The sequence below is a fragment of the Balaenoptera acutorostrata genome, chromosome 19, assembly GCF_949987535.1.
Source record: "Balaenoptera acutorostrata chromosome 19, mBalAcu1.1, whole genome shotgun sequence".
NCBI lineage: Eukaryota > Metazoa > Chordata > Mammalia > Artiodactyla > Balaenopteridae > Balaenoptera > Balaenoptera acutorostrata.
Window position 1 is genome coordinate 63,706,735 of NC_080082.1, and position 27,718 is coordinate 63,734,452.

The following is a 27,718-nucleotide window of genomic DNA, read 5'->3' on the forward strand; positions in this document are numbered from 1 at the left end:
CTCGTGGATGTCCCCATAAGGTGGTTGCCATGACCTCTTGACATTGCACTGAGTTCCCCCAGAGGAGTGAGTGATCCCAGAGAGGATGGTGTCTTTGATAACACAGCAGTGGACATGCCATCTTTTCTGCAATATCCTGTTGGTTACACAGCTCAGCCAGGTTCAATGTGGAAGAAGCTACACAAGGCATGAATCCTGGGGAGGGGGTGGGGTGCAGAGTGAAGGTCATCTTGGGGGCTGGCTACCAGGGTATGAGTCCATTGCAGAACTTTGAGCAGGGTGATGATGCTATAGGTAGAGACAGATATATAGATAATTATGTACATGCATGTGTGCATATGCATAGGTATGTATATATAGATATAGGAATATGTATATAAATTAACACATAGTATGAATACTTATATTTTATTCTATTATTATATACATTTTGTTATTACACAAGTAATACATGAAAACAGAGAGACAACTCACCACCAACCATTTATTTTTTCCAGCTTTATCGAGGTACGACTGACAAACAAAAACTATGTATATTTAAGGCATACACCATGATGTTTTGATATATGTATACACTGTGAAATGATCACCATGATCAAGCTAATTAACACATTCATCACCTCACATAGTTACCATCTTTGTGTGTACGTGGTGGGAACACTTATGACCTACTCTCTTAGCAAATTTCAAATGTACAATGTTTTATTATTAACTATAGTCACCATGCTGTACCTTAGACACCCAGAACTCATTCATTTTATAATTCGAAGTTTGTACCCTTAGACCAACCCCCGTTCCCCCCTCCCTGTAACCACCATTCCACTCTTTGTTTCTGTGAGTTCGACTGTTTTTTATTTTTTATTTTTATTTATTTTTTTAAATGAATTTATTTATTTTTGGCTGCATTGGGTCTTCGTTGCTGTGCGTGGGATTTCTCTAGTTGCGGTGAGCGGGGGCTACTCTTCGTTGTGGTGCGACGGCTTCTCATTGCGGTGGCTCCTCGTTGTGGAGTATGGCTCTAGGCACGTGGGCTTCAGTAGTTGTGGCACGCGGGCTCAGTAGTTGTGGCACATGGGCTTAGTTGCTTTGTGGCATGTGGGGTGTTCCTGGACCAGGGCTTGAACCCGTGTCCCCTGCATTAGCAGGCAGATTCTTAACCACTGCGCCACCAGGGAAGTCCTCGACTGTTTTTTAGATTCTACGTATAAATGAGGTCATGCAGTATTTGTCTTTCTGTGTCTATCTTTTCTCACTTAGCATAATGTCCTCCAGGTTCATCCATGTTGTTGCAAATGACAGGATTTCTCCCTTCCTCATAGCTGAAAAATATTGCAATGTATGTATACACATCTTCTTTATCCATTCACCTGTCCACATACACTTAGGTTGTTTCCATGTCTTGATTATTGTGAATCATGCTGCAATGAACTGGGGAGTACAGATATCTCTTCGTGATAGAGATTTCATTTTGATATATACCCAGAAGTGGGCTTGCTGGATCACATGATAATTCTATTTGTAATATATATATATATATATATATATATATTTTTTTTTTTTTTTTTTTTTTTTTTTTTTTTGGCTGCGTTGGGTCTTTCTTGCTGCATGCAGGCTTTCTCTAGTTCTGGCGAGCGGGGGCTACTCTTCTTTGCCGTGCGCGGGCTTCTTATGGCGGTGGCAGAGCATGGGCTCTAGGGCTCAGGCTCAGTAGTTGTGGCGCACGGGCTTAGTTGCTCCGCGGCATGTGGGATCTTCCTGGACCAGGGCTCGAACCCGTGTCCCCTGCGTTGGCAGGTGGATTCTTAACCACTGCGCCACCAGGGAAGTCCCTATTTCTAATTTTTTGAGGAAACTCCAAATTTTTTCTCACAGTGGCTGCACCAATTTACATTCCCAGCAACAGTGTACAAGTGTTCCCTTTTCTCCACATCCTCCTCCCAATCATTTAATTTACACACACATAAAAGTAGATATCCCTTTCTCCTCAAAATATGATCATCCCGAATTTGCTGTTTTATAGCACGCTTTCCCCCTTAATAAGTCACGTGCCCCCTTGAGAGTTACCAAGCCCACGATATCCCTCCAGCAAGTGAATGACTGGTCTGAGGAAGCCACCTGCAACACAGGTGTCTCCTAAGGCATGCTTCTCATACGTTCTGGAACATCCCAATCACCAGTCTGGGTGATTCAGATTTAGGCGGTCAGGGGCGAGGTCTGAGATTCTGCATCTCTACCAAGCACCCACGGAATCCTGCTTGATGCCGCTGGTCCATGGCTACACTTTGGGTAGCAGCATCCTGAAATGATTAATTATTCAATATTCGACCAGCCTCTCTCAAGAGGCTGAACCTTGGAATCTATATGTTCACTACTTTCTCTAGGTGATTCTTTATTATTTTCTCTCTTTTTGTTTTTTGGCGGAGTTTCTTTCTTTTTTGGGGGGGGGGTGGTGGTAGAATATACATAATGTCAAATTTGCCATTTTAACCATTTTATTTATTTATTTTTGGCCTCACCTCGGGGCATGCGGAACTTCCCCACCAGGGATTGAACCTGTGCCCCCTGCAGTGGAAGGTGGAGTCTTAACCACTGGACCACCAGAGAAGCCCCATCTTAACCATTTTAAAGTGTACAATTCAACGGCATTATGCACATGTGCGATGCTTTGCAACTATCACCGCTCTCTAGTTCCAGAACTTCATTCAAAAAGGAAACCCCATGCCCAATATCAGTCACCCCCCATTCTCCCCAGCCCATGGCAATCACGGATCTGCTTCCTCCCGCCCCCCACCGCTTTGAGGCATGCGTGATCTTATTTTCCCGACCAGGGTTGGAACCCATGCCCCCTGCAGTGGAAGCACTGGAGCCCTAACTCCTGGACTGCCAGGGAATTCCCCGGATCTGTTTTCTGTCTCTCCAGATTCACCTATTCTGGATATTTCATAGAGATGGAATCACCCCATATGTGACTTTTTGTGTCTGGCTCCTTTTACCCAGTATGATGTTTTTAAGGTTCATCTGTGTTGTAGCATGTGTCAGAGATTTATTCGTTTTTCCGAGGTGCCTCTTATGTCATCTGTGGGTCGAGAACCAGCTGGATCCTGTCCGGGCAGTGAAGCAGCAGGGGTTGAGAGTACAAACTCTGTAATCTGGTGGTCAGTTACACCTCCTTGGAAAGCCTCACTCTGCTCATCTGTAAAATGGGGATAATAACAGCCCCTCCCTCACAGGACTATTTGCAAAGTGACTGGAGTGTGCTAAGATCTCAGTAACTGTTAGGTACTATTGTTCTTCCGTCTTGCGAATATGCTGTAATCGGTCCAACCAATCTCCTACAGCTGGACATTACAGCTCTTCCTATTTTTCTGCTTTTTCAACAAATGCTGAGACAAACATCTTTAAATATTTTAACACTTGTCCAGTTATTTCTTTGGCATAAAAGCCTGGAAGTGGCATTGGTGGGTTAAAATGTTATTTGTATTATGAAATATTTCTGACACGTAGAAAAAGAACAGACAGTGAATACAATGAACTAGGGCTTCCACCTCCGGGCTTAAAAAACAAAAAATTACGAATAACAATGTCCTGAGTAGCTTTCCTGGTTGCATTCCTTCCGCTCTGCCCCCAGGGGTCGCCACTGGGACTCCCCCGCCCCTTATCATGCCCATGCAAGTTTGTGTATAATTTCATGTGTCCACACACGACCCCTGTTTCATGTGTTTTAAAACTGCGTGCATTCGACTATGTAAACTTCTGCAACTAGCAGCATGCTTTAGGGTTGTCCAGGTTGATATACAGAGTGCTGGTTCATCCACTTTCACTGTAGCATGGTGTTCCCCTGTATAAATATGCCATGATCCATTTAAGTCATGCCTCATGTGATGGACATTTAAGCCGCTTCCAGTTTTTCACCCTTACGAACACCATTGTCGCAAGCATTCTTGTGCTTATTTTTTGTTCACATTTTTGAGAGTGTTTCTAGGGTGTACACCCGCTGGTGGAAGGGCTGCACTTTTAAGATTCAGACCTGCTGATAGGACTTTCCCTAAGAGCTGAGTTTTTTTGTTGCTGTTGTTTTTTTTAATTAATTTTTATTGGAGTTTAGTTGATTTACAGTGTTGTTTCAGTTGAGCTGAGCTTTTTATAGGGTCCTCTCTGCTTGTTGGCTCCCCTTCTCCGGGTGAGGCTGCATCTCTTCTCCGGAGCTGTAGCCATCCTTATGGGGGTGGGGGTACCTGGGTTGGGGGTGTCTCCGAGCTGGGGATAGTCCCAGATGGGGAAAGAACAGTAAGAACAGAGGGTGGGGGCCTGCAAGCACGAGTGAAGGACACCTAGGAGGGTGTTAAGGACCCCTCAAAGAGGGACCAGTGTGGTCCTTGTTTTATAGATGTGAGCCTGAGGCCCAGAGAGGGCAAGCCACTTCTCCAAAGTCACAGAGTGACGGATTGCAGAAACCAGCTTCATACATTCATTCCTTCAGCACAAATTAATGAAGCACCTATTCCGTGCCATGCATTGTTCCAAGAGCACAGGATATACAGCCGTCAACAAAACAAAGACCGCCTGCTCCAAGTGTGGGGCTTATTATTCCGGACGTAATTATGATGAATTGCTAATTATGTTTGCCTCTAGGACTGGAGCAGAGGGGTGATCCCAACTGTGGGCGTGGGGGGGGGGGTGCCCCATGGGAGCTCCCCATGAGTCAGGGCTTTCTTCAAAGCCCCCACCTATCAATCTCCTTCTTTCTGACCCTTTCACCCACAGAGTGTTACTGTGGGTACTCAAAATTAAACAGGTTATTTAGGGGAAGAGAAGGTGGTCTAGAAGTGAGGAAGAGAGCGAAAAGCCCTTTGTACCGGGCAGGGTTGTCAATAAAGTTTTGTCGCCTTGGCAACCGCTGGCCCAGACGGGCGGGGGGAAGGAGGTGCGCGCGCATTCGCCCCCCCTCCCATCCTCCCCTGCTTTCTCCCTCTGGTGGTCGAAGGTTTCGCCACAGAAAAGGAACAGGGAGGTCGCGACTCGATGGTGACAGGCGGAGACCTTAGCCAATGGAAGCATGAGTCGCTCCAAGGCCAACCAATCACATGAGGGCTCTAGAGCAGGCGGTACCCGCCTTCTTTCCACTTGGACCCAAATAACCCGACCCAAACCCGCGTTTCGCCCGGAGCGACGGCGCTTTCGGCCAATGAGGGCGTCAACTTTGGGCCGTGGGCGGGGATACATCTCCATGGCAGCGCCGGAAGGACAGCGGCGGCAGCCACTGGGTGCAGTTGGCGGCTCTCAATGGCAGCGAGGGCGAGGCGGAGCTTTTTAGGGGCGCTGACCGTGGGGCGGGCGGGGAGGGGCAGAGCGGAGCCCGGCCAATGGGAGCGGCGCAAGCTTCAGAGCGACTGAAGAGTGGCGGCGACCTTGGCCAATGGAAGGCCGTAAAGGCCGTTGTGAGGCGGGCCCGGCTGGGCAGACGGGAGGCGCGGCGACCGTGTCTGAGGAGAGCTGGAGAAGGCTGTGGGAGGTGGTGGCAGCCGCAGCGCGGGCGCCTGAGGAGGAGGAGGAGAAGCGGGTGAGGGGCGGCGCGGGGCCCGACTTCTGAGCCCCCTCTCGGCCCCCGCCCCGCGCCGCCTTGGCTCCCGGTCGTCCCCAGCCCCGACTGTCCCCCGCCCCGCCCGGCCCCTCCTCGTGTCCAGGCGCCCACGTCTCCTGGCCCTTCGGCGAGCCTCAGGCTGCTCTCGGCGCCCAGCCCCTTTCCTGTGCTTCCTTGCCCAGGCCCCGCTCTCGCGCTCCAGGCTCTTCTCTGGACCCTCAGCTCGCCCTCTGACTCTACACTCCCCTCCCTGGACCTCAGGCCCTTCTCCTGCACTCTCCCTGCCTCCCCAGGCCCCTGTCTGCTTCCCCCAATTTCCCTCTGGACCTCAGGCCTTTCCCCTGGATTCTCACTGCCTACCCAGGTCCTTCCCTGGAGTCCAGGCTCTCTTCTCGCGGCTCTTCTATGCTCCTCCCTGGATCCCTAGGACTTTCCCCTGTCCCTGTTTGCTTCTCCAAGCCCCGTTCTGGAAGCCCTAGGCCCCCCTATACCATCTCAGGACCCTCCCTGGACCTCCAGGTCCTTCTCTACTTTCGTTGGACCCCTGGTCTCCCTGCTAGCTTTCCTGGGGTCCTCCCTGGATCCCCAAGCCTTCCCACAGCCCTCGGTCTCCCCCGCAGGCACCCCCGCCCCTTCTGCCTGCCCCAGCTCCCTCCCTGTGGTGTCCGTATTACCCACTTGCCCCTCTGCAGCTTCCGTTCTGTCCCAGCGCCTTCCCGCAGCGCCCCCTCTTTATTTATCCCCAGCCTGCGTGCCTTCTCGACCCCCTTTCCCAGCTGCTCTAGCTCCTGATCTCTTTCCAGCTCCCCTTTCCTCGCTGTCCCCCATCTGCTGTCCCTGAAGCACCGTGGTGTCGGTGCCCACCAGGCCCTCTGCAGTCGGGGTTAGGAGGCTTGTTTTGTTTCGTTTTGCTAATCCCCGTCTTTCTCCTCTTTTTTTATGGGCCTCTTCTGCCTCTCCACACCGTTCCTTTCCTCTCCCCCCTCCCCCCGCTTTGTCCTCTGTGCCCCTCCCTCCCCCGGAATCCTTGGAGAGAGAGCAGGTGCTGCGAGCCTTCCGCTGCTCTCCCTCGCCTCACCCGCCCCCGACTTGGGCTGCCTGGGGTTTCACCCAGAGCCTTCTGAGGACTCCCAAGGGCTGCTGGGGATGGGGGTGGAGGCCAAGGCCAGGAGAGAGTGGGGATGGGTGGTGGGGCAGGAAGCCTTGGCTTTTTCCTCGGTGAGGGCCAGAGGTGGAGCTGCTGGGTCCCCCCTGACTTCCACCCCCTGCAGGACTAAGCCTTTAGGGTTATCCCAGACTACCAATTAATCAGCCTTCCGTGGGCCAGTTGGCACGTTTGCGTGTGTGTGTGTGTGGTGTGTATGGGGGTCCTGGGGAATCTGCGTGTGCGCACGGGGTCTGTGTGCGCGTGGCGGGGCTGTCATAGGTGCTTGGAGGAGATGCAGCTACTAACGATGGTGGCTGGCATTTCTTTGGGGATCTCCCCATTGTCAGAAGCACTTGTTGCATTTCACCTTCACCGAGAGCCCTGTGAAGTCAGTATTGCTTTTCTCCCTGCTTTATAGATGAGGAGACCGAAGGGCTTGCCCAAGTCTCCCACAACCTATAAGTGACCTAGAGCAGGCACACGCCCCGGGCGCCGCCCCTCCCCCTGCCCTGAGCGCTCCGCTCTCCGCAGGAGGCAGCATGGTGCCTGGGGCACCATGGGCCCCGACAGAGTGACAGCCAGGGAACTGTGTGAGAATGACGACCTCGCCACCAGCCTCGTCCTGGACCCCTACCTCGGCTTCCGCACCCATAAGATGAACGTCAGGTGAGGCGACCTGGGGGAGGGCGACCGAGGGCTCGGGACCCCTTCCCTTCCACTGCCACCCCTCAGCCCCATCCTCCTCTCAGCTCCGAGTGGGGGTGGGGGTGGGGCCTGGGAAGGCCCAGAGGGAATAGGCCAAGGCCCTGGGACCCAGGCGTGCCCTCTCCCCCAGCCCCGTGCCCCCCCTGCGGCGACAGCACCACCTGCGCTCAGCGCTGGAGGCCTTCCTGAGGCAGCGGGACCTGGAGGCTGCGTACAGGGCCCTGACGCTGGGAGGCTGGATGGCCCACTACTTCCAGAGCCGGGGCCCGCGGCAGGAGGCTGCCCTCAAGACCCACGTGAGGGAGCCCTTCCCTTCCCTCCCCTCGGCCCTCGTGTTCTCCCCGTCTCCTCTGCCTGCCCCGGGTCCCCCGCCCTGCCGGGCAGACCCTCAGCGCAGCTCCCCGGGACTCCCTGACTTCCTAGCCATTGGGACCATCTGAGGCAAGGCTCAGAGAATCCTAGGAAAAGAGAGCTGGGGGGCCCTCTGAGATGTAGTCTAACTTCTTCATTCGACAGATGAGGAAACTGAGGCCCCGAGAGGGGAAGTGAGTTCCCTGAGACCACACAGCGAGTCAGTGGCAGAGCAGGGCTAGAACCCAGGAGAGAGGGCCGAGGACGACCCCGCCCCACCTCCTCACCCCGTCCACCCCTCACCTCCCCCAGATCTATCGCTACCTCCGAGCCTTCCTGCCTGAAAGCGGCTTCACCATCTTGCCCTGTACCCGTTATTCCATGGAGACAAATGGAGCCAAGATTGTGTCTACCCGCGCTTGGTAAGAGGGCAGAACATGCCTCCCCGGGCCCCAGGCCTGACGGGAGGCATCCCTCCCTGGGGGCTGCTGGGGGAGGAGACCCCCTCCCTTCTGGAGGAGACTGGGCACTCGGCACAGGGCCACGAAGGTGTCTGTGTTGAGAGAAAGGAGGCCGGGTCTGGTCCCCCAAGACCCTCCTGGCCCACCACGGCCCTGCTGGGAGATGAGATCCCCTCGAGACCCAGGCTTTCTGGGGCTGCCAAGAAAGGACTGATCTTGCGCCCAGGACTGTGCTGTCCTTTTTTTCATCCCCACTGGAGCCCCTGCTGCGTAGCAATCGCTGCTGGGTACGGGGCAGGACGGTGAACAAGACCACCCTGCCCACTGCTCACGTTCTAGCGGGAAGGCAGGTGGTAGCTGAGTGAGCGCACAGGGCTGACCACAGCTGCTCAGTGAGTCCTGAGCCTGCCCGGGGATTTGGAGAGTGTTCCTGGGAGCCAGGCCTAGGCTGAGGCCCGAAGGATGAGCCGAAGGGTCTAGTGAAGAGTGTGGGGGCGCCTGTGGGGACTTCCGGGCGGGACTGGACTGCGGGAGGCCGCGGCAGTGGGCACTGGAGGCTGGAGGAAGCGAGAGCGGGAGAGGCTGCGGGTCAGGCTTTCAGGAGGTGGAGAGTGCGGGTCAGGCTTTCAGGAGGTGGAGAGTGCCGCGGGCGCCTGCCGCAGGTGTAGAGGCAACGGCGGGTGCATTTCAGAGAGATTCCGGGAGCTGGAACGCGGTGGCTGGTGCGTCCCATCGATTTCTTCCCGCCGGAGGCCTGGGATGAGGGGCCCCTGGCCCCAGCACTGGTGGTCAGGGAGGTGCTCACAGACCCACCACCTGGCTTATGGGCAGGAAAAAGAACGAGAAGTTGGAGCTGCTGGTGGGCTGCATCGCAGAGCTGCGGGAGGCCGATGAGGGGCTGCTGAGGGCCGGGGAGAACGACTTCAGTATCATGTACTCCACCCGCAAGCGCAGCGCTCAGCTGTGGCTCGGCCCGGCCGCCTTCATCAACCACGGTGGGGACAGGGAGGGGGCTGGGGGGCCGGAGGGGGGAGTGAGGGCGGGGGGGGGGGCGAGGAGCCAGCGGGGGAGGGGTTGTGCCCCGGCTTTCTGGCTCGCTGACCCAGTTCTCTTCTCTCCCCGCAACCCCCCAACTGGCTCCAGACTGCAAACCCAACTGCAAGGTGAGACCTGGGGACCCCCCTTCCCAGGACTGGGCACGAGGGAGGGGCTTTCTGGTCGGTGAATAGGCAGAAACTGTCCCGGGTCTCCCCACCTGACAAAGCAGTTTCCCACCCCTGGCTGGGCAGCACTGGCGCTTGTGCCTGCGATTGTCAGAGGAGGGAGGAAGGGGCTCTGGCTAAAGTCACACTGGAACCCAGGCTGCCACCTGCTGGCCGCGTTCTCCCCTCTGAATCTGGGCTGGGAGCTGGGCCAGTTGGGGGGGGGGGGAGTGTGGTGATGGGGAGACACAAAGTGCCCCGGGCTTCCCCGGGAGACACCCACAGCAGCTGTGATAGCAGGAGGCTGGGGAGGGCCTCCTGGGGCGGGGTCAGAGCAAGCCCTGCCCTGGAGGACAAGGACTCTTCCTGATAGGAGGTTCTGGGAGGCCACTCCCCACCCTGTGCTGCACGTGAGAGGGAGGAGTTGCGGGGAGATGGCCCCTGTAAGGCCTTGGGTGCGCACCCTGCCAAGCGTGGGGCTCACCTGGACGCCCGTGGGGCCCTAGGGGTGTGAGGGGGGGGTTTGAGTCCTGGCTCTGCCGCCCCGGCCCTGGTTTCTCTTCTCGGATGGGAAACGGGGAGAACTTGCCTCCTGGGCCAGTTGTGAAGGCTGGGTGTGTGTCAGCGTCCTGTGACTCTGCACACCGTTGCGTGGATTTCGGGGCACAGACGCTGGGTAGGATGGAGAGTGAAGCAAGGCTCGGTGAGGCGGGGGTCAGCCACCTCGTGGTGTGGGACCGCAGGCTGCATGGAAGTGACGCCGGAGCCAGGCGTTGAAGGAGGAGTAGGATCTTCCTAGGTGTTGAGGGCAAACGGGGCCGCTCTAGGGCATCCCAGAGGGGAGGCACAGTAGCTCCCGCCTCGTGTGTCAGCGCGAGCTGGGTGTGCCCCGTGGAGGCTCCCACGGGGTGAGTGAAGGGGGCTCGGTTCTCAGAGGCCCTGGTGCCGCTGCTCTGGGAGCTTCGGGGGCGGGGCTGGAGGGAGGCAGTGCATGAGCTGAGGCTGGCAGGTAGCCTGGGGCAGAGCTGCGCAGGAGGTGATGAGGGGCAGCTGGGGTCTCAGGGAGGGAGGGAAAGGGGACGCCCGACACTGCCCGCTCGGGAGGTGCTGGCCAGTCGTCCTGGCGGCGGGCGGGCGGGCGGGCGGGCGGCCAGGGCCACTCCCAGGTGTGTGTCAGGCTAGGATGGACAGATGGGTGGGCGGGCGGGTCACGGATGGATGGGAGTGCCGCCTCTCCCACATGAGGAACTTGGAGTGAGGAGCAGGCAGGCGAGAGGGGTGGCGATCCCGGACTGGGGCTGCGGATGGACACTGGCCTCGGGAAGGGCAGGCGGCAGAGCCAGGCCAAGGCGCACGTCTCGGCCACTGAGGTGCAGGCTGGCAGGGTGTGTCAGAGGAGCCCGAGAAGGAGTGCTGGAGGGAGCGGTGCTTGTGCGCGCTGCCAGGGCCTGGTTAGGTCATGTCCTGCAGGGAGGGTGGGAGCCAGCACAACGGGGGAGGGTCAGGGAGTGCATGCCGAGGGCAGGCCCTGGGCTGGGCTCTTCCCCGGGCTCTCGGCCGCTGCCCGTCCCCGGGGGGACCCTTGAGGCCAGGGTGCCAGGCCAGGCGGGGTGGAGCCAGGCCACCCCCAGGACAGGGCGCTGAGCCTCCTGGCCCCCAGTTCGTACCTGCAGATGGGAATGCAGCCTGCGTGAAGGTGCTCCGGGACATCGAGCCGGGGGACGAGGTGACCTGCTTCTACGGCGAAGGCTTCTTCGGTGAAAAGAATGAGCACTGTGAATGCTACACCTGCGAGAGGTGGGGATGGCCTGCAGGAAGTGACACAGTCCCCGGGATCCTGGGAACCAGAAGTGCATCCTCAGGGCCCACCCCTCCCTCCCTCCTCATTTCCCTCCCATCCTCAGGAGAGGCGAAGGAGCTTTCCGACTGCAGCCCAAGGATCCCCTGCCGCCCCGGCCCGTGGACAAGTATGAGCTCCGGGAGACGAAGCGGCGGCTGCAGCAAGGCCTGCATGGCCCCCGGGCCTGTGCCCACCCACCCCCGCTGCGCCGGGACCCGTTCTGTGGTGAGTGCGGGGCGGGGACCCTGTCCTGTTGGCCTGTCCTCATCAGCTGCTCCCCCATCCCCAGCCCCTTGTCTGCCCTCCTCTCGTCTTGTTCCTCCTGGTACCCCCACTCGGTCCCCCAGACAGGGTCTCACTCCTGAGCATCCCTCTCTTCATCTGTCCCCTCTGAAGAGCTTCGGGGGGCGGCGGCTGGCCTGAGCGGGAGCTGTTCCCCTCTGGAGAGGCCCTGCTCACACAGCTGCCCTTTTTTCTCCCCGCTCCCCCTCCCTTGGGCCTCCACAGCTGCCTGCCAGCCCCTGCGCCCCCCGCCCTGTGGCGCCCGCCCTGATGCCTCGCCCCTCTGGCTCCAGTGGCTGCCTCAGCCCCAGCTCCGGGTGCGTCCCCGGAGGCGCCGACGCCCCCAGCCCCGGCGGGCCCCGGCGCCCCCTGTTCTCCGTGCTGCCCGCGTCTCCCTGCACCGATGGGGAGGCTGCAGCCCCCACTGCTGCCTGCGGGCGGAGGCCCTGGTGGCCCTGGGGCCGGCTACCCGTGCCCGCTGGGCCCCCCAGCAGGACTGGCATTGGGCCCGGCGCTACGGGCTGCCTTACGTGGTACGTGTGGACCTGAGCCGTGTGGCCCCGGCCCCGCCTGCCACTGCCACCCCCGCCCCCGCCGGGACCCCAGGCCCCATCCCCATCCCCAAGCAGGCCCTTGCCTTTGCCCCCTTCTCCCCACCCAAGCGCCTGCGGCTGGTGGTCAGCCATGGCTCCATTGACCTGGATGTCAACGGTGATGGGCCGTGACGGGCTGGACAGGGAGGCCCAGGCTGGGAGAGGAGGGCGTCCCTCCTGGTCCCCTCCGCCCTGAGTTCTCAGTAACCGACCTCCAGAAGGAGCTCTTGGACCTCTGGGAGGGCGTTGACTTTCAACCCCAGCACAGCTCTGACCCCGGGGGCGGGTTGGTTTGGACACCCCCGGGGATCTGACCCCTGACCCTTCGTGACTGCTGACCCCTGAGCCACCCCCATCCTAGCAGGGAGCCCTGGCCATTGCCGCCCTCCCACCCTAGCCCCGGCCTCAGGGCTGAAGGAGCTGTTCCCTCCCCACCCGCCTTCTCCTGCCCAGGGAGCAAAGCCATAAGGGGTGGGGGCCGCCCCGTGGCTTCTCCAAAGAAGCCCAGGCCTCGGGAGGAGGTGGAACTGACATGGGCTGGCGCTCCCTAGACACTGCCCTACAGAGGGGAGTCAGTGTGCTCTCGGCTCTGTGTCTGAGGTGGGGGGCGACGAGGGGGCGGCCAGGGGCACGTCCCCACCCCCCCCGTGGGTCTCAGGGAGGCCGGTGCGACCTCATCTTTCTCATGGTGCTATCCCTGGTGCTACTGGGCTGTGGGGGCTCCCTCCCCTCCCCCACACCAGAATGGGGTATGTTGGGGGATTGGAAGCACTTGAACTTTCTATTTTATTTTATTAAAACCTTGTCATAAGCAGTGCCCTGGGAAGCATTTCATCTTGATTTACATTTTGAAGTGATGTCCGTTGGGAGGGTGAGGCCCGCCTTGCTGGGGAGACCAGACCGGGAGGAAGCAGCCCAGACTTTGGGCCCTGAAAGCTTTGGAAGGGTGGAAGGGCAGTGGGCTCTGAGGATGGCAGAGTACAGAGGCGCAAACTATGCTCATAAAGAACGCTTTCAGTCCCATCTTCTCACCCAGGTGGGGAGTCTCCCCATTTTTCAGATGAGATTAGTGAGGTCCAGCAACTAGAGTGACTTGTCCTGGGTCACCTGGGGCCAGGTCACCCTTGTCTGAAGTCAGAGCCCCTCCCAGACCTCACGTGTGTCATCTCGGTTGGCCTGGCTCTGTGAGGCCAGGACAGTGAATCTTCTTGTTTCTTCAGATCCAGTTCAGTTCTCAGTTCCCCAACCAGGGATTCAACCTGGGCCACAGCAGTGAAAGCCCAGAATCCTAATTACTAGGCCACCAGGGAACTCCCCCCAATCGTCTCTTTTTTTTTTTTTTTTTTTTAAAGGATTTTCTTATTTATTTATTTATTTATTTATTTATTTATTTTTGGCTGTGTTGGGTCTTCGGTTCGTGCGAGGGCTTTCTCCAGTTGCGGCAAGCGGGGGCCACTCTTCATCGCGGTGCGGGGACCGCTCTTCATCGCGGTGCGCGGGCCTTTCTCTATCGCGGCCCCTCCCGTCGCGGGGCACAGGCTCCAGACGCGCAGGCTCAGCAATTGTGGCTCACGGGCCCAGCTGCTCCGTGGCATGTGGGATCTTCCCAGACCAGGGCTCGAACCCGTGTCCCCTGCATTAGCAGGCAGATTCTCAACCACTGCGCCACCAGGGAAGCCCCCCAATCGTCTCTTAATTCTCACCTCAACCCCCATTCTACAGAAGGAAATACTAACAGCTTACAATTAGTGAGTGCTTCCTGGTACCAGGCACCCCCTGCAAAGCGTCTTGTGGATATGTTTTTCTTGTTCATTGAGGCCTCACAGCCATTTCATGAGGACAAGCCAGGAACGTCTGAGGGTTGTGTGTGGGCTGCAGGCCCCAGTTTATCTCCTCCATGTCGGCCGGCCTTGGAAAAGTTTACCCTGGAGGCTGACGAGGCCAGGCCATATGCATGAGGGACATGGGGGTGCTGAGGAGAGAGGGTGAACACGCATGGAGAGGCTGCAGGAGGACTTGGGTGGGCCGAGGAGATGGCCCAGGAAGGGGCACTTCCACAGTGGACCTGGGGATGGGGATGGGGACAGTTCAAAGCAGGTAACTTTTTTTTTTTTTTTTACTTTATTTTATTTATTTATTTTTTTAAATTATTTTATTTTATTTATTTTCGGCTACATTGGGTCTTGGTTGCTGCACGTGGGCTTTTGGCGAGCGGGGGCTACTCTTTGTTGCGGTGCGCGGGCTTCTCATTGTGGTGGCTTCTCTTGTTGCGGAGCATGGGCACTAGGGCATGCAGGCTCAGTAGTTGTGGCTTGCGGGCTCCAGAGCGCAGGCTCAGCAGTTGTGACACACGGGCTTATTTGCTCCGTGGCGTGTGGGATCTTCCTGGACCAGGGTTCGAACCCATTTCCCCTGCATTGGCAGGTGGATTCTTAACCACTGCGCCACCAGGGAAGCCCTTTTTTTTTACTTTAAAATTCATATTATTTATATATAGCCTGCTTCATCCCTTTCAGAATGAGAAAATGTGTCTTTCTTCCATGCAAATCCTACTGAACCCTCTTAGTTTTCTCCCTCAGGTTAAAAATGAGGGAGAGGGCCTCCCAGTCAGCAAGTGGCAACGAAGAGAATGAAGAGAGATGGTTGACACAGTCGCTAAAGAACTTGTCCCTCTAGACAAGCAGAAATTCATGGCTTCTAGACAAGTATGACAGCAGAGTAAGGAGTCTTAGCCTGGATGGACATTGGAGGTTCCGAGAACCTCCTGGAATCCTATTTCAAATGTAGTAACTGCATATTCACAGGCGTGTTCATGGCGCAGAGGGTTTAGAGCCTTCATCCAACTCTCAAAAGTGTCTGGAACCCAAAACACGAAGATTAGAAACCGGTGATCGGAGTCTCTCACCCTCAACACTGCTGCCGTCTTGAGCTGCTAATCCTGTGTCACAGGACGAGGAGTGGCCTCTCAGGCCTCTACCCGCGAGTTGCCAGTAGCATTCCCTTAGTGGTGACAGAAATATCTGTGATCATTGCCAAATGTACCCCTAGGGGTCAAAGCCAGCCCCCAGTGGGAACCACTGGGCTAGAGTGACAGGATGACGGGGAAGGAAGACCTCCAGGACAATACAGCTGACACTGATGGCAAGTCCTGTGCATCCTGGCATCAACCTTCACAGCAGCGCTACCAAGATCACCCCCCTGCCTTTGCAGGCAGTCGGGAGGGCAGGCACGTCTGCCTGAGGCCGCACAGCTGGTACGTGGACAGAGCCCGCCTTGCTGCCAGGTTTCTGCCTCAACCACCAGGTAGATGGAGCCCCAACCACGGTAGGGAAGCGAGAGGAGTGCGTGTTGGGTCCAGTGAGCTGGCGGGCCCTGGGATGTTCGGGTGGAGCTGGGGCTTGGGAAGCCCAGGGGGAGGGTCGAAGGGTCAGGGCTCAGGCTGAGAACCCCGTCATACACATGGGGGCCAGAGCAAGGAAATGGGGAACCTGGCTGGGGCCGGAGGAGGAGGGAGTTGAAAGAAACAGGAAATAATTACAGGCCAGGGTCTCAGGAAGCCCCGCTCTCTGCGGTGCCCTCCCCAAAGCTTTCTAAGTTCCCCTCCTTGGGTTACTGGGACAGCGGGGGAGCGAGGCAGGACATCCCCATCCTGGATCCCATTTCTCCCCTTGGGGGAGCTCTCTGGTGCTTTTACCCTGTGCACGGGGCTGACCAGATGCCTGCAGGAGCTCCAGGGCCCTGTTGATGGTGTTGGTCATCCTGGGGGTGCTGATCCAGGAGGGCAGCTGACGATCAGTCACCCCCGCCTCCAACATGATATTGGGCACCAGCATCGGGCCGACACGAGGACTCTTAAGTGCCTCAAGTTATTTATGTAGACAGAGAACCCGCACAGCCCGGGGACAGCTGCACTGGACACTGTTCCGGCTGGGGACGCAGCGTCACCCTCTCCACGGCCCTGTGAAGTCTAGGTGTTGTTATCACTGTATTTTAGGTGAGAAGGCCACAGAGCAGAGGGCTTAGGAAGTTCGTCTGGGGCCACAAGGCTGGCACGCTTCAGGGCCAGGACTTGAACCCATTCTCAGAGCTCAAGCAGGCTCTGAGATCCTTGGGATGGGAAAGAGGCAGACACCAGAGGGGAGGCTGGGGCCGTGCCCACTGGAGACTCAGGGCTTGTTTCAGCAGTGGCTTCCATGGGATGAGGGGGGCGGGGTGGGTGGAGACGAGGGCCAGAGCAGTGCCTGGAGGGTTCGTGGAGCAAAGAGTGAAGGGCACCGAGTGGTTTTGTGATTTTGACCGGGAAGCACCTGACCCTTTCGGTAGACTGGGAGGAAGGAGCTGCAGAGGGAGGGGAAGAGGGTAAGTGTGCGGTTGATGGGCTGGGGCTGGGAGAGGGGTAGGAGGGAGAGGAGGAGGAGAGCAGGGATGCAGGTTGTGAGGAGGGATGGGGAAGTCAGTTTCCTTTGTCCTGGGAGGCTGTTTCGGGACAGTGAGCTTGACGTTGGGGGTTTCAGGTTGTGGGCGGGCGAAGATGGCCCAGGAGCCTAGGAAGAGGTGTTCAGAGCCAGAGTTTGGGGCCTGAGAGTGTTGGCCCAGCCAGCTGGAGGTGAAGTGGGTCTGGCCCTGCCCTGGGTTCAGGCATCCATAGGGCAGTGGTGGCCAGAAGGGAAGCCAGCAGTGTAAGCATGCCCCAGGAGCGGTCAAGGGATGGTGGCAGGGATCCTGGCCCCAGAGGGAAAGAAGGGGGGACTGGGAGGGGCTGCTGGCCCGCAGGGCGAGAAGGCGCTGCCAGCTCCGGCGCTCTGGTGGGGCCAGGAGGCCGGCCGTGGCTGCACAGGTGTCAGGCCCTGAGCTTGGGTGCTACCTGGACGACCGCACCCAGTGCTCAGACAGCCGCCGGCCCCACTCGCTCGGTGACTCAGCGCTGCCTGGCCTGCGTGGCATCGCGGCTTTCCTTCTTTCCTGCAGCAGCGCCACCTCTGTGCGGGCCAGAGGTCTGCAGGTCGGGGGAGGTCACATGGACGACTCGCCCCTCCTGTAGCTTCCAGCCTGTCTGTCTGAGTCCACACCCCATGCCCTCGTTTGCCCCTCTGCCGCCCGGGTTGTGGTCTGAGAGGGGGGCCCGGGGCCAAGGTTCCGGGTGGAGCCGTCCTGGGAGATGGCGCACCTGGGCTGTGCCCTGGGTAGGGGGTGAGGGCAGCACAGAGGGGCGAGGGGAGGGGACGGAGCCAGTTCTGCCCTGAGCTCAGCCAGCCCCTCCCACCGTTCCACCCCTCCTGATAACGGGATTTTGCACCACCTCTGTTGACAGCTGGGGAAACTGAGGTGACGACGCAGGTCAGGAGGCTTGTCCAGGGCCACCCAGTAATTGTCGTATGATTGGTAATAGCCACTTTTGAACCCTGAGGTTGAATGGGGACCTCATGAGATCACTTCAGGCAGAGTCTGGGGGTCCAGGCTGCCCCAGGAGGCTGACAGCTTCAGGCAGAAAGTCAAATCCACCGCCACCCCCGTGCCCAGGACTCATGCCCATGTAGGGCAGGCTAGAAGCCCCAGGCTCCGAGCTCTGTCAAGGGTCACTCCTCCGCCTGGCTCGTGGGGGGGGGCGGGGGAGGGGAGGTGACATTTTGAGGGGCATCTGGAATCAGGATGAATCTCAGCATTGTGGTCCCTGAGCTTGGCTGAGGGCAGGCCCAGAGCCCGAGTGGGGCGGGAGCGAAGAATAATTTATCCTGGAGCTCTGAGCGTCCTGGAGGAGCTCGCAGTCAGGAGCGGGCTGGCAGGAGAGACTGAAGTGACGTGTGTTTGATCAGAGGAGAAGGCTGCTCCTGGCTGTGGACAGGGTGCTCCAAAGACCTGGGGGACCCGTGCAGAGCACCCTGTTGGGAGGGGCTCACGTGATGGGCTTGGGGGTGTACTGGGAGGGATGTGGAGTCAAAGGGGACAGGGGAGTGAGGGAGTGGCGGCGAGCCGGGAAGGGTCGGGAGCAGGGGAGGGAGTGATGGGGTCCGCGCTGGGTGGTATATAAAAGACTCCTTGGAACCTGAGATGGGATGGAAGGGGTGGGGCAGGAAGTCCAGGAGCCAGCTGGGGAGGTGGTCCAGGAGGGGAAGAGGATCCTGAAGGAGGTGGAGGGAGGACTTGGGTGACAGGTAGGTGTGGGGACTGAGAGGCAGGAGGACCCTGGAACCATCCTGGTGGGCAAGTGTTGGGACTCAAAGAGCCAAGGGGGACCCTGCTGAGAAGAGACTGCTGCCTGCCGGAGGGGGGAAGGTGGGAAGGGGGCGGGAGCGGGGGGGCTCAGCTTGCTCCTTCCCTGACTGTCCTCCCTCCATACCAGCCCTGATGGAGCCCAGTCCTCCCTCACCCCTCCCACGATTAGAACCAGTAGTGTTGGCTGCAGGGCACAGACAGGGAGGACCTCCCGACGCCCCCGCACCTCACTGACCAGACATTAAGAAGAAATATCAGCAATACCATAGCTTTATTTGCGGCTTAAAGATGGGGCGGGGTTTGGGGTGGTGGGGCCCATTCTCCGGAAGACGAGAGAATCGGGGGTGATGACGCTGATACTGATCCCTCGGAGAAGCCGCCCTCAGGCCGTTAGATTTTGCCAGCCAAAGTCCCGTCCTTGATCTCGGTCCAGCGCTGCACCTGGGGTGGGGGGGTAGGAGTGAGGAAGGTGCGGAGCGGGCGCTTACTCAACTCAGCCGGCCCGTCCACCCTCGTCCGGCCCGTCTGTGCGCTGCCCCTCTGTCCGCTCACCCAGCTCATGGGGCACAGCGCGTGGAACACGCGGAAGTAATGCTCGCAGGGCTGTGTGCTTCTCCCGCGGCGGTTCATTCTCTTGACGCAGGGATGGTAGTCTGCCGAGTGGGGCGGGGCGGAGCGGGCAGGTGGGCGGGGTCTCAAGCACACCCCGCCCCCTCCACGCCAAGGCCGCGCCCTCCAGAAAGGCCCAGCCGCAGACCCGCCTCCTCCCCGCAAGGCCTCGCCTGTCCTCTCACCCCACCCTTCCATGACTTGATCGCACGCCTCCAGAATAGGCCCCGACCTTCCACTGATCGGTCCCGCCCCTTTCATACAAGGCCCCTCCCCTCCCAGGTGGGCCCCGCCCCTTCCGACCGTGGTCCGCTCCACCTCCCACCCCAAAGGTCTCCGCCCCCGCGGCGAGTCCGGGACCCTCTCCTCGTCCTCAGGTGGGGCGCGCCCCTTCCTGCCTCCCACCTTCTCTCACCCGCTCCCCCTAATTTGGCCCGCGAGGTTTTACCCAGGAAGTTCTGGTAGCAGTTACGGGTCTGGTTCTGCTTGGGGAAGCGCGGGTCGAAGGGTGGCGTTGGCCATCTCCCCTTGCAGGGCTTTGGGCAATCAATACCCAACATCCACGAAGGCGGCGGCTCCTGCGGGGAGGGATGGGGTTCCGTGGGGCCTAGGGGGCGCCCCTCGCTCTGACCCGCACCCAGCTCCTGAGCCCCACCACGAAACCCAGACCCCGTTCCCACCCGTCCTGCCCTCACCAGGCTGTTGTCAGCGGGTCACTGGATCAGTTGTGCTTGTGGCTGCGTCCGGGGAACCCCTCGCTTCTGAGTCTCGAGGGTCCCAGCCCAGGAAAAACACGACCCTCCCGGCCGGATTGGCTGGGACCCCCGGAGCCCCAGCCAGTGGACGCCGTTGCGCCGTTGCGTTGGGTCGCGGGGCGGGGTCGGTGTGGACCCGCCTCCCCCGCCGCGACTCCCACCTCCGGCCCGACACCCCCTCTTGGGTCCGGCGCGCGCACACACAGGCACACGGGCGCTGCTCTTGCCGAGTCTCAGCCTCCGGCTTTTAATCTCTGCGAAGCTGGGCCACCACGCGGGCTCTCCCTCGACCCGTCCCCCGCCACCCACCCCCCCATTTAAAGATATAGATAGCTCTGGTCTCTACCGGAGAAGGAGCATCCCCGCCCGGCCTTTTCAGCACCCTGATTCTTAACAGTAGAGGTGCACAACACCTAGGGGCCTGTGAGGAAGAGGAAAGAGACAGGGTGGGGTCCGGGCTCCTGGACGCCAGCTCCAGGTATAAGGCTGATCTGCAGGGTTCAGGGGCTACCTGGCCTCGCTGGGCTCCTCTGGACACTTCGGCGACTGAGGTTGAGTCCCCTGCATCCCGCTATTGAGGCCGCTGGGAACGGTGCATGCTGCAGAGAGAGAGAGAGAGAAAGCCAGAGAGGGCTTTGGGGGATCGGCAGGGAGAGAGTAGTGCACTAATATCTCTTTCCTCTTAAGAAGCCCTCTTTTGTCCCACATCCTATACCAGCTTCCTCTTCAGGTCCCTCCTCCCCTTCCAGCAGATCACTTGGAAAGAGCTGGTCTACTCCTCCTCTCCGATTCCCCTCTTTACATACATATGTATGTGTACAAGTAGTGGGAAAATACACATCCCATGAAATTTACGATTGTAACAATTTTAAAGTGTACAATTCAGTGGCATGAATTACATTCATAATGTTGTGCAACCACCACCACTACCTAGCTCCCAGGACATACTCATCACCCCAAAAGGAAACCCCAAATCCATTAAGCAGTCACTTCCCGTTCCTCCCATCCCTTGCAGCTCCTGGCAGCCACCAATCTGCTTCCTGTCTCTTCGGATTTGCCTCTTCTGGACATTTCTTGCAAACGAAAATCGTACACTATGTGGCCTTTTGTGTCTGGCTCCTCTCGCTCAGCCACATGCTTTCAAGAGTTGCCTCACGGTGATCCACTTCCTGTGCTCCCTTAAGCCTGCCCCATTCAGGTCTTCGTCCCCACCAGGTCACCTCCTTGCTGTTACATCCAGAGGTCCTCTCTCGTCCTGTCTTCCTTCACCTGCTCGCAGGATTTGACACAGCTGCTCTCACGATGTTCCTTGTCATTTTCTTCACTTGGTGTTCAGGATGCTGTTCCGTGTTCACTCTCTCTGACTATGGTTCCCCTTTCCCTAAACACCTTGGCCTCTGTCTCCACCTGCAGTCACTTGCTGGTGACCTCCAGTCTCATAGCTTGCAGCAACCATCCATTTGCTGATGATTCCCCAAATCATTCCAGACTCACGTGTCCAGCTACATACCCCGCATCCTCACCTGACATCTCAGAATCAGGATGTCCAAAATGGAATTCCTGATCTTCTCCCTGACATCTACTCCACTCACAGCCTCCTTGACTGCTGCATCTTCCCAGTGGCTCAGATCCCAAACCTTGAAGTCACCCTCAATGCCATGTCAACATGCCCAATCCATGAGCTGATCCGTTGGCTCAACCATCAATACCTCCATTACCTCCATCCCTTCCCCTCTTGTCCAAGCCACCATCATCTTGTGCCTGGGTCATTGCAACTGCCTCCCCACTCTTCTCCCAGCGTCCACCCTTCCTCCTCTACCTTCTCCACACTTCAGCCAGAGAGAGTCCTTTCTAACATACAGCAACTCCAGCCATTCTGCTCAAAACCCTCCAGTTTGCTCAGCGTCAAACCCAAAGTACTTAAGTTGGCCCCACGTGATGGTGCCACCCTCGTGACTCCTGTGACCACAATTCCTACTCTGGGCTGTCCTGGAGCTCCCTCTTGGTCCAGCACATCGTGCACATTCCTGCCTCAGCGACTCTGCAGTGGCTGTTCCTTCTGAAGGGAACGAATTTCCCCAGACGTCCACATGGCTTCCTCACTCCCCTCCTTCAGATCTTTACACAAATGACATTAGCTCACTGAGGCCCTCCTGGACCACCCAATCCAATACTGGAAACTGCCTACCCCCACTCCTAATCCTCCCTACCCTGCTGTTTGCCCGGAGCCCTATCAGCTAATAATGTACAATATAATTACTGTGGATTTTATTGTCAGAGTTCCCAGCTTCAGCACTACTGATATTTTGTGGAGGATCATACTTTGCTGTGGGGCACCATCACGTACATTATGGGATGTTGAGCAGCATCCCAAAAGATGCCAGGAGCAGCCCCCTCCCCAAATTGCTCAATGCCATGTCCATAGCGCATAGAATGATGCCTGGCACATAGTTGACACTCACTATACACTGAGAGCACAAAGGAAAGTGAAAAGAGAAGGAATGATCCTCTCTACCTCGTGGATAACAGAGTTGACAATACACGTTAGCTGTCACCCCAAATACCTGGGCGAAGTAGCAAAGACGCCCACTTCCTCCTTTATCTTCTTCACCTTGGAGGCCGTGTCCTTCATACTCTCAATTTCCAAGAGAGTGGGCAAGAGAATCTCCAAGGACGACCCCACTGTGGCCATGGGGCACTGGTCCGGCACCCTCTTGGGCTCTTGAGATACTCTCCTGGGCTGTTGGGAGACCCTGGCCTCCATCTTTGAGACAGGGGTCAGCGAGGCAGGCGACTCGGTTACATCTTCCCACCTCATTGAGGGCAGAGGGATGGGAGTCAGGGAGGCAACATTCATCTTGGGGCTGCTGGTGGCACGCTTGGGGCAGGGGGACGCTTTGGAAGGCCCCTTTGGGTCCCGGGGCACCTCCTCCACCTCCGCCCATGGATGCGTGTTCCCCTTCGCCCAGGCCCCCAACTGTGACTGCTCCCTGACCACCACCGGCGTCTCCTCCAGCAAGGACACCTTGGTGGTGCGGAGGGGTACCGTGTCCATAGTTGGCATGGCAGACCCCTGCTGGGTTGAGAGCCAGGAGGGCAGATTGACCAGAGCTGATCTCAAGGAGGGATCCTTGGAACTGGCAATGATCAGCTTGTCAAGGGTGAGCCCTTCCACTGAGAAGGGCCTGGTCTGCCCCTGCGAGGCTTCCTCGATGGCCAGCTCCTGGGTCTTGACCCACTTCTTCTGCTGCCCCACCTCCTTGGATCTGAAGCCCGGCATGTCTAGAGAGATCTCCTCCTTCATCCTGCGGACTTTGTCCTCCAACTTGCCCTTGCCCTTCAAGCCATCCACGGTGATGTCCTGGGCTCTGCTGACCAGGACTTCCTCCGACTCCTTCTCGGTGGTGGTGAAAGGCAGCTCCAGGGGTGTTTTCTGAGTCCTCATCTCTACTGTGTTTGTCTCCTGGGTGCCCATCAACACCACGGGCTCTGGCTTCCCTTCAGGCTTGCTTTGCTCAAGCACATCTCCTCCGTGACTTCCCGCAGGCAACACGCCAGTGGTAGCAGGGTCCAATGTCATTTGGTATTGGGTAGGTAAGGTCAGAGCCTTCTGGGACAGGGTAGGTAGGAACACAGATTTCCTGTTTGGAGCAGAGGGGGACACAGCCTTTGGGGGAACAGCAAGTGCATGTGGGGCCTTCTGAGATGGGGCAGGCATGGCTGGGGCCTTGTGGGGAGTAGCCAATACATGTGTGGTCTTCTGAGATGGGGCAGGCATGGCTGGGACCTTGTGGGGAACAGCCGGTACATGTGGGACCTTCCGAGATTTGGAAGGCACGGCTGGGGTCTTGTGGGGAATAGCCAGTACATGTGGGATCTTCCAAGATGGGCCAGGTGTGGCTGGGGCCTCCTGGGGAGCAGCAGGAAAAGCTGGTGCTTTCCGGGATGGAGCAGGTACAGCCAAGAACTTCTGGGGCTGGTCAAGGATGAATGGAGCCTTACAAGAGGCAGCAGGGATGGCTGGGGGCTTCTGGGAGGGCGGCGGCCACAGTCTCTGCACGGAGTCCAGAGGCCTGGCCTGTTCGTTGCACCTGCGGAAGTCAGGAGGGTAGGCGGCTGGGCAGAGGGAGGACGTGGACAGGGTGCTGGCCTCCGGGTCCATCAGGTCGTCCATGTCCTGTTGCCACGGGTACATATCCAAGTGATCACAGGAGCCCAGCAAGGGCATTTCAGGGCTGTCCTCCGAGATACAGAGTGAAGGGGTCTGAAGTAAACCTGCCAGGCATGTGGCCCCCTCAGAATCAGAGCAACCCTGTAGGTAGATGGAGGGGAGGGAAAGGATGGTCAGGGCCAGTGGAGATGCCCAGACCCAGGTCCCCAGCCCCCTCCTCCCTCAGACCCAGGGGTCCAGACCCCCAGCCCCTCCTCCCTCAGACCCAGGGGTCCAGGCCCCCAGCCCCTCCTCCCTCAGACCCAGGGGTCCAGACCCCCAGCCCCTCCTCCCTCAGACCGTGAGTGGCCCTCCTCCCTCCGATTCTAGAGTTGGCCCCGGCCCTCAGTATATAGCTGCCTTGGAAGAGGATGCCATGTGGTCAGGTGTATTGGAAATGATGCTGAAGATGGTCCAAATGGTGATGCTGGGCTTCTCTGGTGGGATGGGGCGGGAGAAAGCAGTCTGAGCTCTCAGCACAAGGGTCAGAATTTCGGGGTCCATTCATGGAGGCAGAGGGAGGGGGTGTGCTCACCGGAAACTTGGATTTCGGCTTGAGGTCTCTCAGGGGAGAGGTCCGGTTGGGACCTGTAAGGGCAATTTGGTGTGACTTTGGCGGCTTCAGCACTAGGATCCCCACCCTTCCCCCCTGCCCTGCAGGGCAGCAAGGCCCCAAGGCTACTTCTTTTCTGTAGATTTCTTTCTCGTGTCAGCTTGCTCCTGCTGCGACCAGACGAGAGGCATGGAGTCACCCACGGCCTGAGACTTGAATTTGCTCTTGAGGGTCTGGCGGCGGGAGGAGGGAGGGAGGGCAGTCAGGAGGTGCAGCCCCGTCATTCCCTTCCCCGCCAGGCCCACCGGGGCCGCTCACCTTGGCCTTCCTCTGTCTCTGAGCTGTCAGAATCTTGTAAGGAAATGTGGGCTCGACAATCATGACTGGAAAGACAGGGGGACACTTCAGGTCAAGGACCCCAATGGGGATGACACGGTGCGGGGGGGAGGCCCAGAGGGGACTCCTGGGGGGCTCGGCCAGGGGAGAGGGGGGAGGATGCTGAGGCTCTGTCCGCGCCTGGTGGAGCAGAAGCTGAGACTCGCGGAGGGGCCTGATGGACACCCAAGCAGCTCACCTGAACGTCTGTGGTGGGGTGGGTCCTGTGGACAGGAAGAGGGGCAGTGACGAAGGGTGAGATCTTCCTGGTTTCCACAGCTCCGTTACCTACCCAGCCCAGGACTCCAGGGCCCCAGCCCCTCCCCACTCAGACCCAGGGGTCCGGGCCCCCAGCCCCTCCTCCCTCAGACCCAGGGGTCCGGGCCCGCAGCCCCTCCTCCCTCAGACCCAGGGGTCCAGGGCCCCAGCCCCTCCCCCCTCAGACCCAGGGGTCCCGGCCCCCAGCCCCTCCTCCCTCAGACCCAGGGGTCCGGGCCCGCAGCCCCTCCTCCCTCAGACCCAGGGGTCCAGGGCCCCAGCCCCTCCCCCCTCAGACCCAGGGGTCCGGGCCCCCAGCCCCTCCCCCCTCAGACCCAGGGGTCCGGGCCCCCAGCCCCTCCTCCCTCAGACCCAGGGGTCCCGGCCCCCAGCCCCTCCTCCCTCAGACCCAGGGGTCCGGGCCCCCAGCCCCTCCTCCCTCAGACCCAGGGGTCCGGGCCCCCAGCCCCTCCCCCCTCAGACCCAGGTGTCCAGACCCCCAGCCCCTCCTCCCTCAGACCCAGGGGTCCCGGCCCCCAGCCCCTCCCCCCTCAGACCCAGGGGTCCGGGCCCCCAGCCCCTCCCCGCTCAGACCCAGGGGTCCCGGCCCCCAGCCCCTCCCCCCTCAGACCCAGGAGTCCGGGCCCCCAGCCCCTCCCCGCTCAGTCCCAGGGGTCCCGGCCCCCAGCCCCTCCCCCCTCAGACCCAGGAGTCCGGGCCCCCAGCCCCTCCCCCCTCAGACCCAGGGGTCCAGACCCCCAGCCCCTCCTCCCTCAGACCCAGGGGTCCGGGCCCCCAGCCCCTCCCCCCTCAGACCCAGGAGTCCGGGCCCCCAGCCCCTCCCCCCTCAGTCCCAGGGGTCCGGGCCCCCAGCCCCTCCCCCCTCAGACCCAGGTATCCAGCCCCTGGTCCCTCCTCCCTCAGACTCTGGAGTGCAGGCCTCCTCGTCCTTCAGAGCCAGGGGTCTTGGCCCCCAGCTCCATTCCTGGGGCTCCTGTACTTCTGGCTTTTGGTCTTGGCGCCGTCTCGAGTCTAGAATCATAGCTGCCCCCAGGGGTCTGTGGGGTCAGGGCCCACCTGGCGGCGCCAGGTGGAGGCAGGAGGTGCCACGTGACCCAGGTCCATGGGGGGCGTGTGTAGGGTCCTGGGAGCCCGGGAGGTGGCAGGCTGCTGGAGCAGGTTGATGAGGCGGATCCAGCGGTCAAACAGGAAGCTGACCTCACTGTCAGGGGCGTCCAGCTCCAGGTAGTAGTAGCGGCCGGTGACCAGACGCAGCTTCAGGCGCCAGGCAGACAGGTCGTGGACGTAGAGGTGGGCCAGGTCCAGCGGGATCATCCTAGCAGAGGCAGGAGATGGAAGCGGTAGAGCAGGAGATGGGGGCGAGGTGGCAGGGGATGGGGGGATGGAGGCACCTGGTGAGGACGAGGCTGGAGCACTGCCTGCCCTCGGGGGGCTGGGCCATCAGCAGGATGTCTGGCAACACCAGGCCTGGCAGGGAGGCGGCCACGCCCATGGTCACTCGGTTGGCTCTGTGGTGCACGTACACTGGGGCCCCTCGACTGGTCACCTGGGGGTCCAGGGAGAGGGGCTGGGACCACTCCTTTCTCTTATGCTCCGCTGGCACCTCCACACAGAGCTCCCCCACCAGCCCCCCAGCTGCCTTGTGCCCTCCTGGGCCCAAATCCCCCAACCCAGGGGGTCTCCCTTCCCTCCTGCCCCTCTCTGCCCCCAGGGCACAGGGAGCCAGGGACCTGGACAAAGTTACTCTCGAACATGGGCAGCGGGCGGAGGGGCAAGTACTCGCCCTTCTGGAGGGTCTTCTGCAGCTCCCCCAGGGTGGGGACCCACTTCAGGGGTCCCTGGAGTGGCTCCAAACGCCTGACGTTCCAGAGCCGGTTCATGATGGCTGCAGGAAGTGTAGGTCACCCGGGGCACGGAGGCAGGGTGCCGGCCCCAGCCCCTCGGGCTTCAGCGGTTCCAGAGGGTGGGGCTTCCCCAGGGCTTGGACATGGCCCTGCAGGGGTGCTCAGCCCTGGCCTGGGGGAGGAGCCGTCGGTGGAGGAGCTTTGTGACCTCATCGGACACAGTTGCAGCTCTTCCTGGGAAGTCTCCAGGGGCCTTCGGCTCCCTTCCCCTCCAGGAACCTGTCCTGGAGTCTTGAGGGCTGGGCTGGGTGAATCAGAAGCCCCTGCTCCAGACCCAAACTAGGGACAACCCGGGGCCCTGGGCGGGTCCGTCTGGGATGTTGTAAGTGAATAATTAAACAAAAGGGTTTCTGACTCTTAAGAGGGGAGGCCTGAATTACAGTCCCAACTTGCCACTGACCCATCTCTAGACCCCGGGTAAGGTCTATACCCCCAGGAGCCTCAGTTTCCCTGTATCTAACTCGTTTGTGTCCGTGGCAACGGTTGCTGTACATTGGTTATAAGGAAAGGGACATGAGGTTTGGAATAAGCCAGACCTTTGGCAAAATCATATTCTGCCTCTCCCTAGCTGTGTGGCCTTGAACGACAGGCATCCCCGAGGGGCCTCAGCTTCCCTCATCTGTAAAATTGGTGGGTATTGGAGGATGCACGGGATCCT

At 59.3% G+C, this 27,718-nt stretch overlaps 3 protein-coding genes across 4 annotated transcripts; 1 reads left to right on the forward strand and 2 right to left on the reverse strand.

Moving 5' to 3' along the window:
• The first annotated feature begins 5,469 nt into the window (after positions 1-5,469).
• On the forward strand, positions 5,470-12,978 carry KMT5C (lysine methyltransferase 5C). 2 transcript variants are annotated; one of them, XM_057533584.1, is made up of 9 exons: positions 5,470-5,560; positions 7,147-7,394; positions 7,564-7,729; positions 8,097-8,206; positions 9,077-9,240; positions 9,389-9,408; positions 11,108-11,244; positions 11,352-11,512; positions 11,795-12,978. In XM_057533584.1, exons 2-9 carry the CDS (start codon positions 7,285-7,287, stop codon positions 12,292-12,294), a joined length of 1,368 nt encoding a protein of 455 aa, XP_057389567.1. In that variant the 5' UTR covers positions 5,470-5,560; positions 7,147-7,284; the 3' UTR covers positions 12,295-12,978. The 2 variants fall into 2 exon arrangements, with proteins under 2 accessions (XP_057389567.1, XP_057389566.1); XM_057533583.1 differs by having other exon boundaries at positions 5,475-5,560; positions 7,260-7,394.
• A 5,649-nt stretch (positions 12,979-18,627) lies between these two features.
• On the reverse strand, positions 18,628-20,000 carry LOC103005093 (cytochrome c oxidase subunit 6B2). Its single transcript, XM_007181354.2, has 4 exons — positions 19,680-20,000; positions 19,433-19,562; positions 18,928-19,028; positions 18,628-18,816 (listed from the first exon to the last, which is right to left on the reverse strand). Exons 2-4 carry the CDS (start codon positions 19,542-19,544, stop codon positions 18,766-18,768), a joined length of 264 nt encoding a protein of 87 aa, XP_007181416.2. The 5' UTR covers positions 19,545-19,562; positions 19,680-20,000; the 3' UTR covers positions 18,628-18,765.
• A 109-nt stretch (positions 20,001-20,109) lies between these two features.
• On the reverse strand, positions 20,110-27,551 carry GARIN5B (golgi associated RAB2 interactor family member 5B). The gene is made up of 10 exons (XM_057533746.1): positions 26,887-27,551; positions 26,548-26,702; positions 26,213-26,471; positions 25,077-25,101; positions 24,821-24,885; positions 24,632-24,735; positions 24,485-24,537; positions 24,310-24,386; positions 22,304-24,051; positions 20,110-20,338 (listed from the first exon to the last, which is right to left on the reverse strand). The coding sequence occupies exons 1-10, from the start codon at positions 27,034-27,036 to the stop codon at positions 20,311-20,313; spliced, it is 2,664 nt and encodes an 887-aa protein (XP_057389729.1). The 5' UTR covers positions 27,037-27,551; the 3' UTR covers positions 20,110-20,310.
• Between the last annotated feature and the right edge of the window lie 167 nt (positions 27,552-27,718).

Excerpts from the sequence above, each read along its gene's own strand:
- KMT5C (XM_057533584.1), top strand. The coding sequence starts at position 7,285 with ATGGGCCCCGACAGAGTGACAGCCAGGGAACTGTGTGAGAATGACGAC. Across the intron at positions 7,730-8,096 it reads AGGCTGCCCTCAAGACCCAC|ATCTATCGCTACCTCCGAGC; the intron begins GTGAGGGAGCCC and ends CACCTCCCCCAG. Across the intron at positions 11,245-11,351 it reads GAATGCTACACCTGCGAGAG|GAGAGGCGAAGGAGCTTTCC; the intron begins GTGGGGATGGCC and ends TCCCATCCTCAG.
- LOC103005093 (XM_007181354.2), bottom strand. The coding sequence starts at position 19,544 with ATGTTGGGTATTGATTGCCCAAAGCCCTGCAAGGGGAGATGGCCAACG. Across the intron at positions 19,029-19,432 it reads CTGCTACCAGAACTTCCTGG|ACTACCATCCCTGCGTCAAG; the intron begins GTAAAACCTCGC and ends CCCACTCGGCAG. Across the intron at positions 18,817-18,927 it reads CGCTGTGCCCCATGAGCTGG|GTGCAGCGCTGGACCGAGAT; the intron begins GTGAGCGGACAG and ends CCCCCACCCCAG.
- GARIN5B (XM_057533746.1), bottom strand. The coding sequence starts at position 27,036 with ATGAACCGGCTCTGGAACGTCAGGCGTTTGGAGCCACTCCAGGGACCC. Across the intron at positions 26,703-26,886 it reads TCGAGAGTAACTTTGTCCAG|GTGACCAGTCGAGGGGCCCC; the intron begins GTCCCTGGCTCC and ends CTGGACCCCCAG. Across the intron at positions 26,472-26,547 it reads TCCAGCCTCGTCCTCACCAG|GATGATCCCGCTGGACCTGG; the intron begins GTGCCTCCATCC and ends TGCCTCTGCTAG.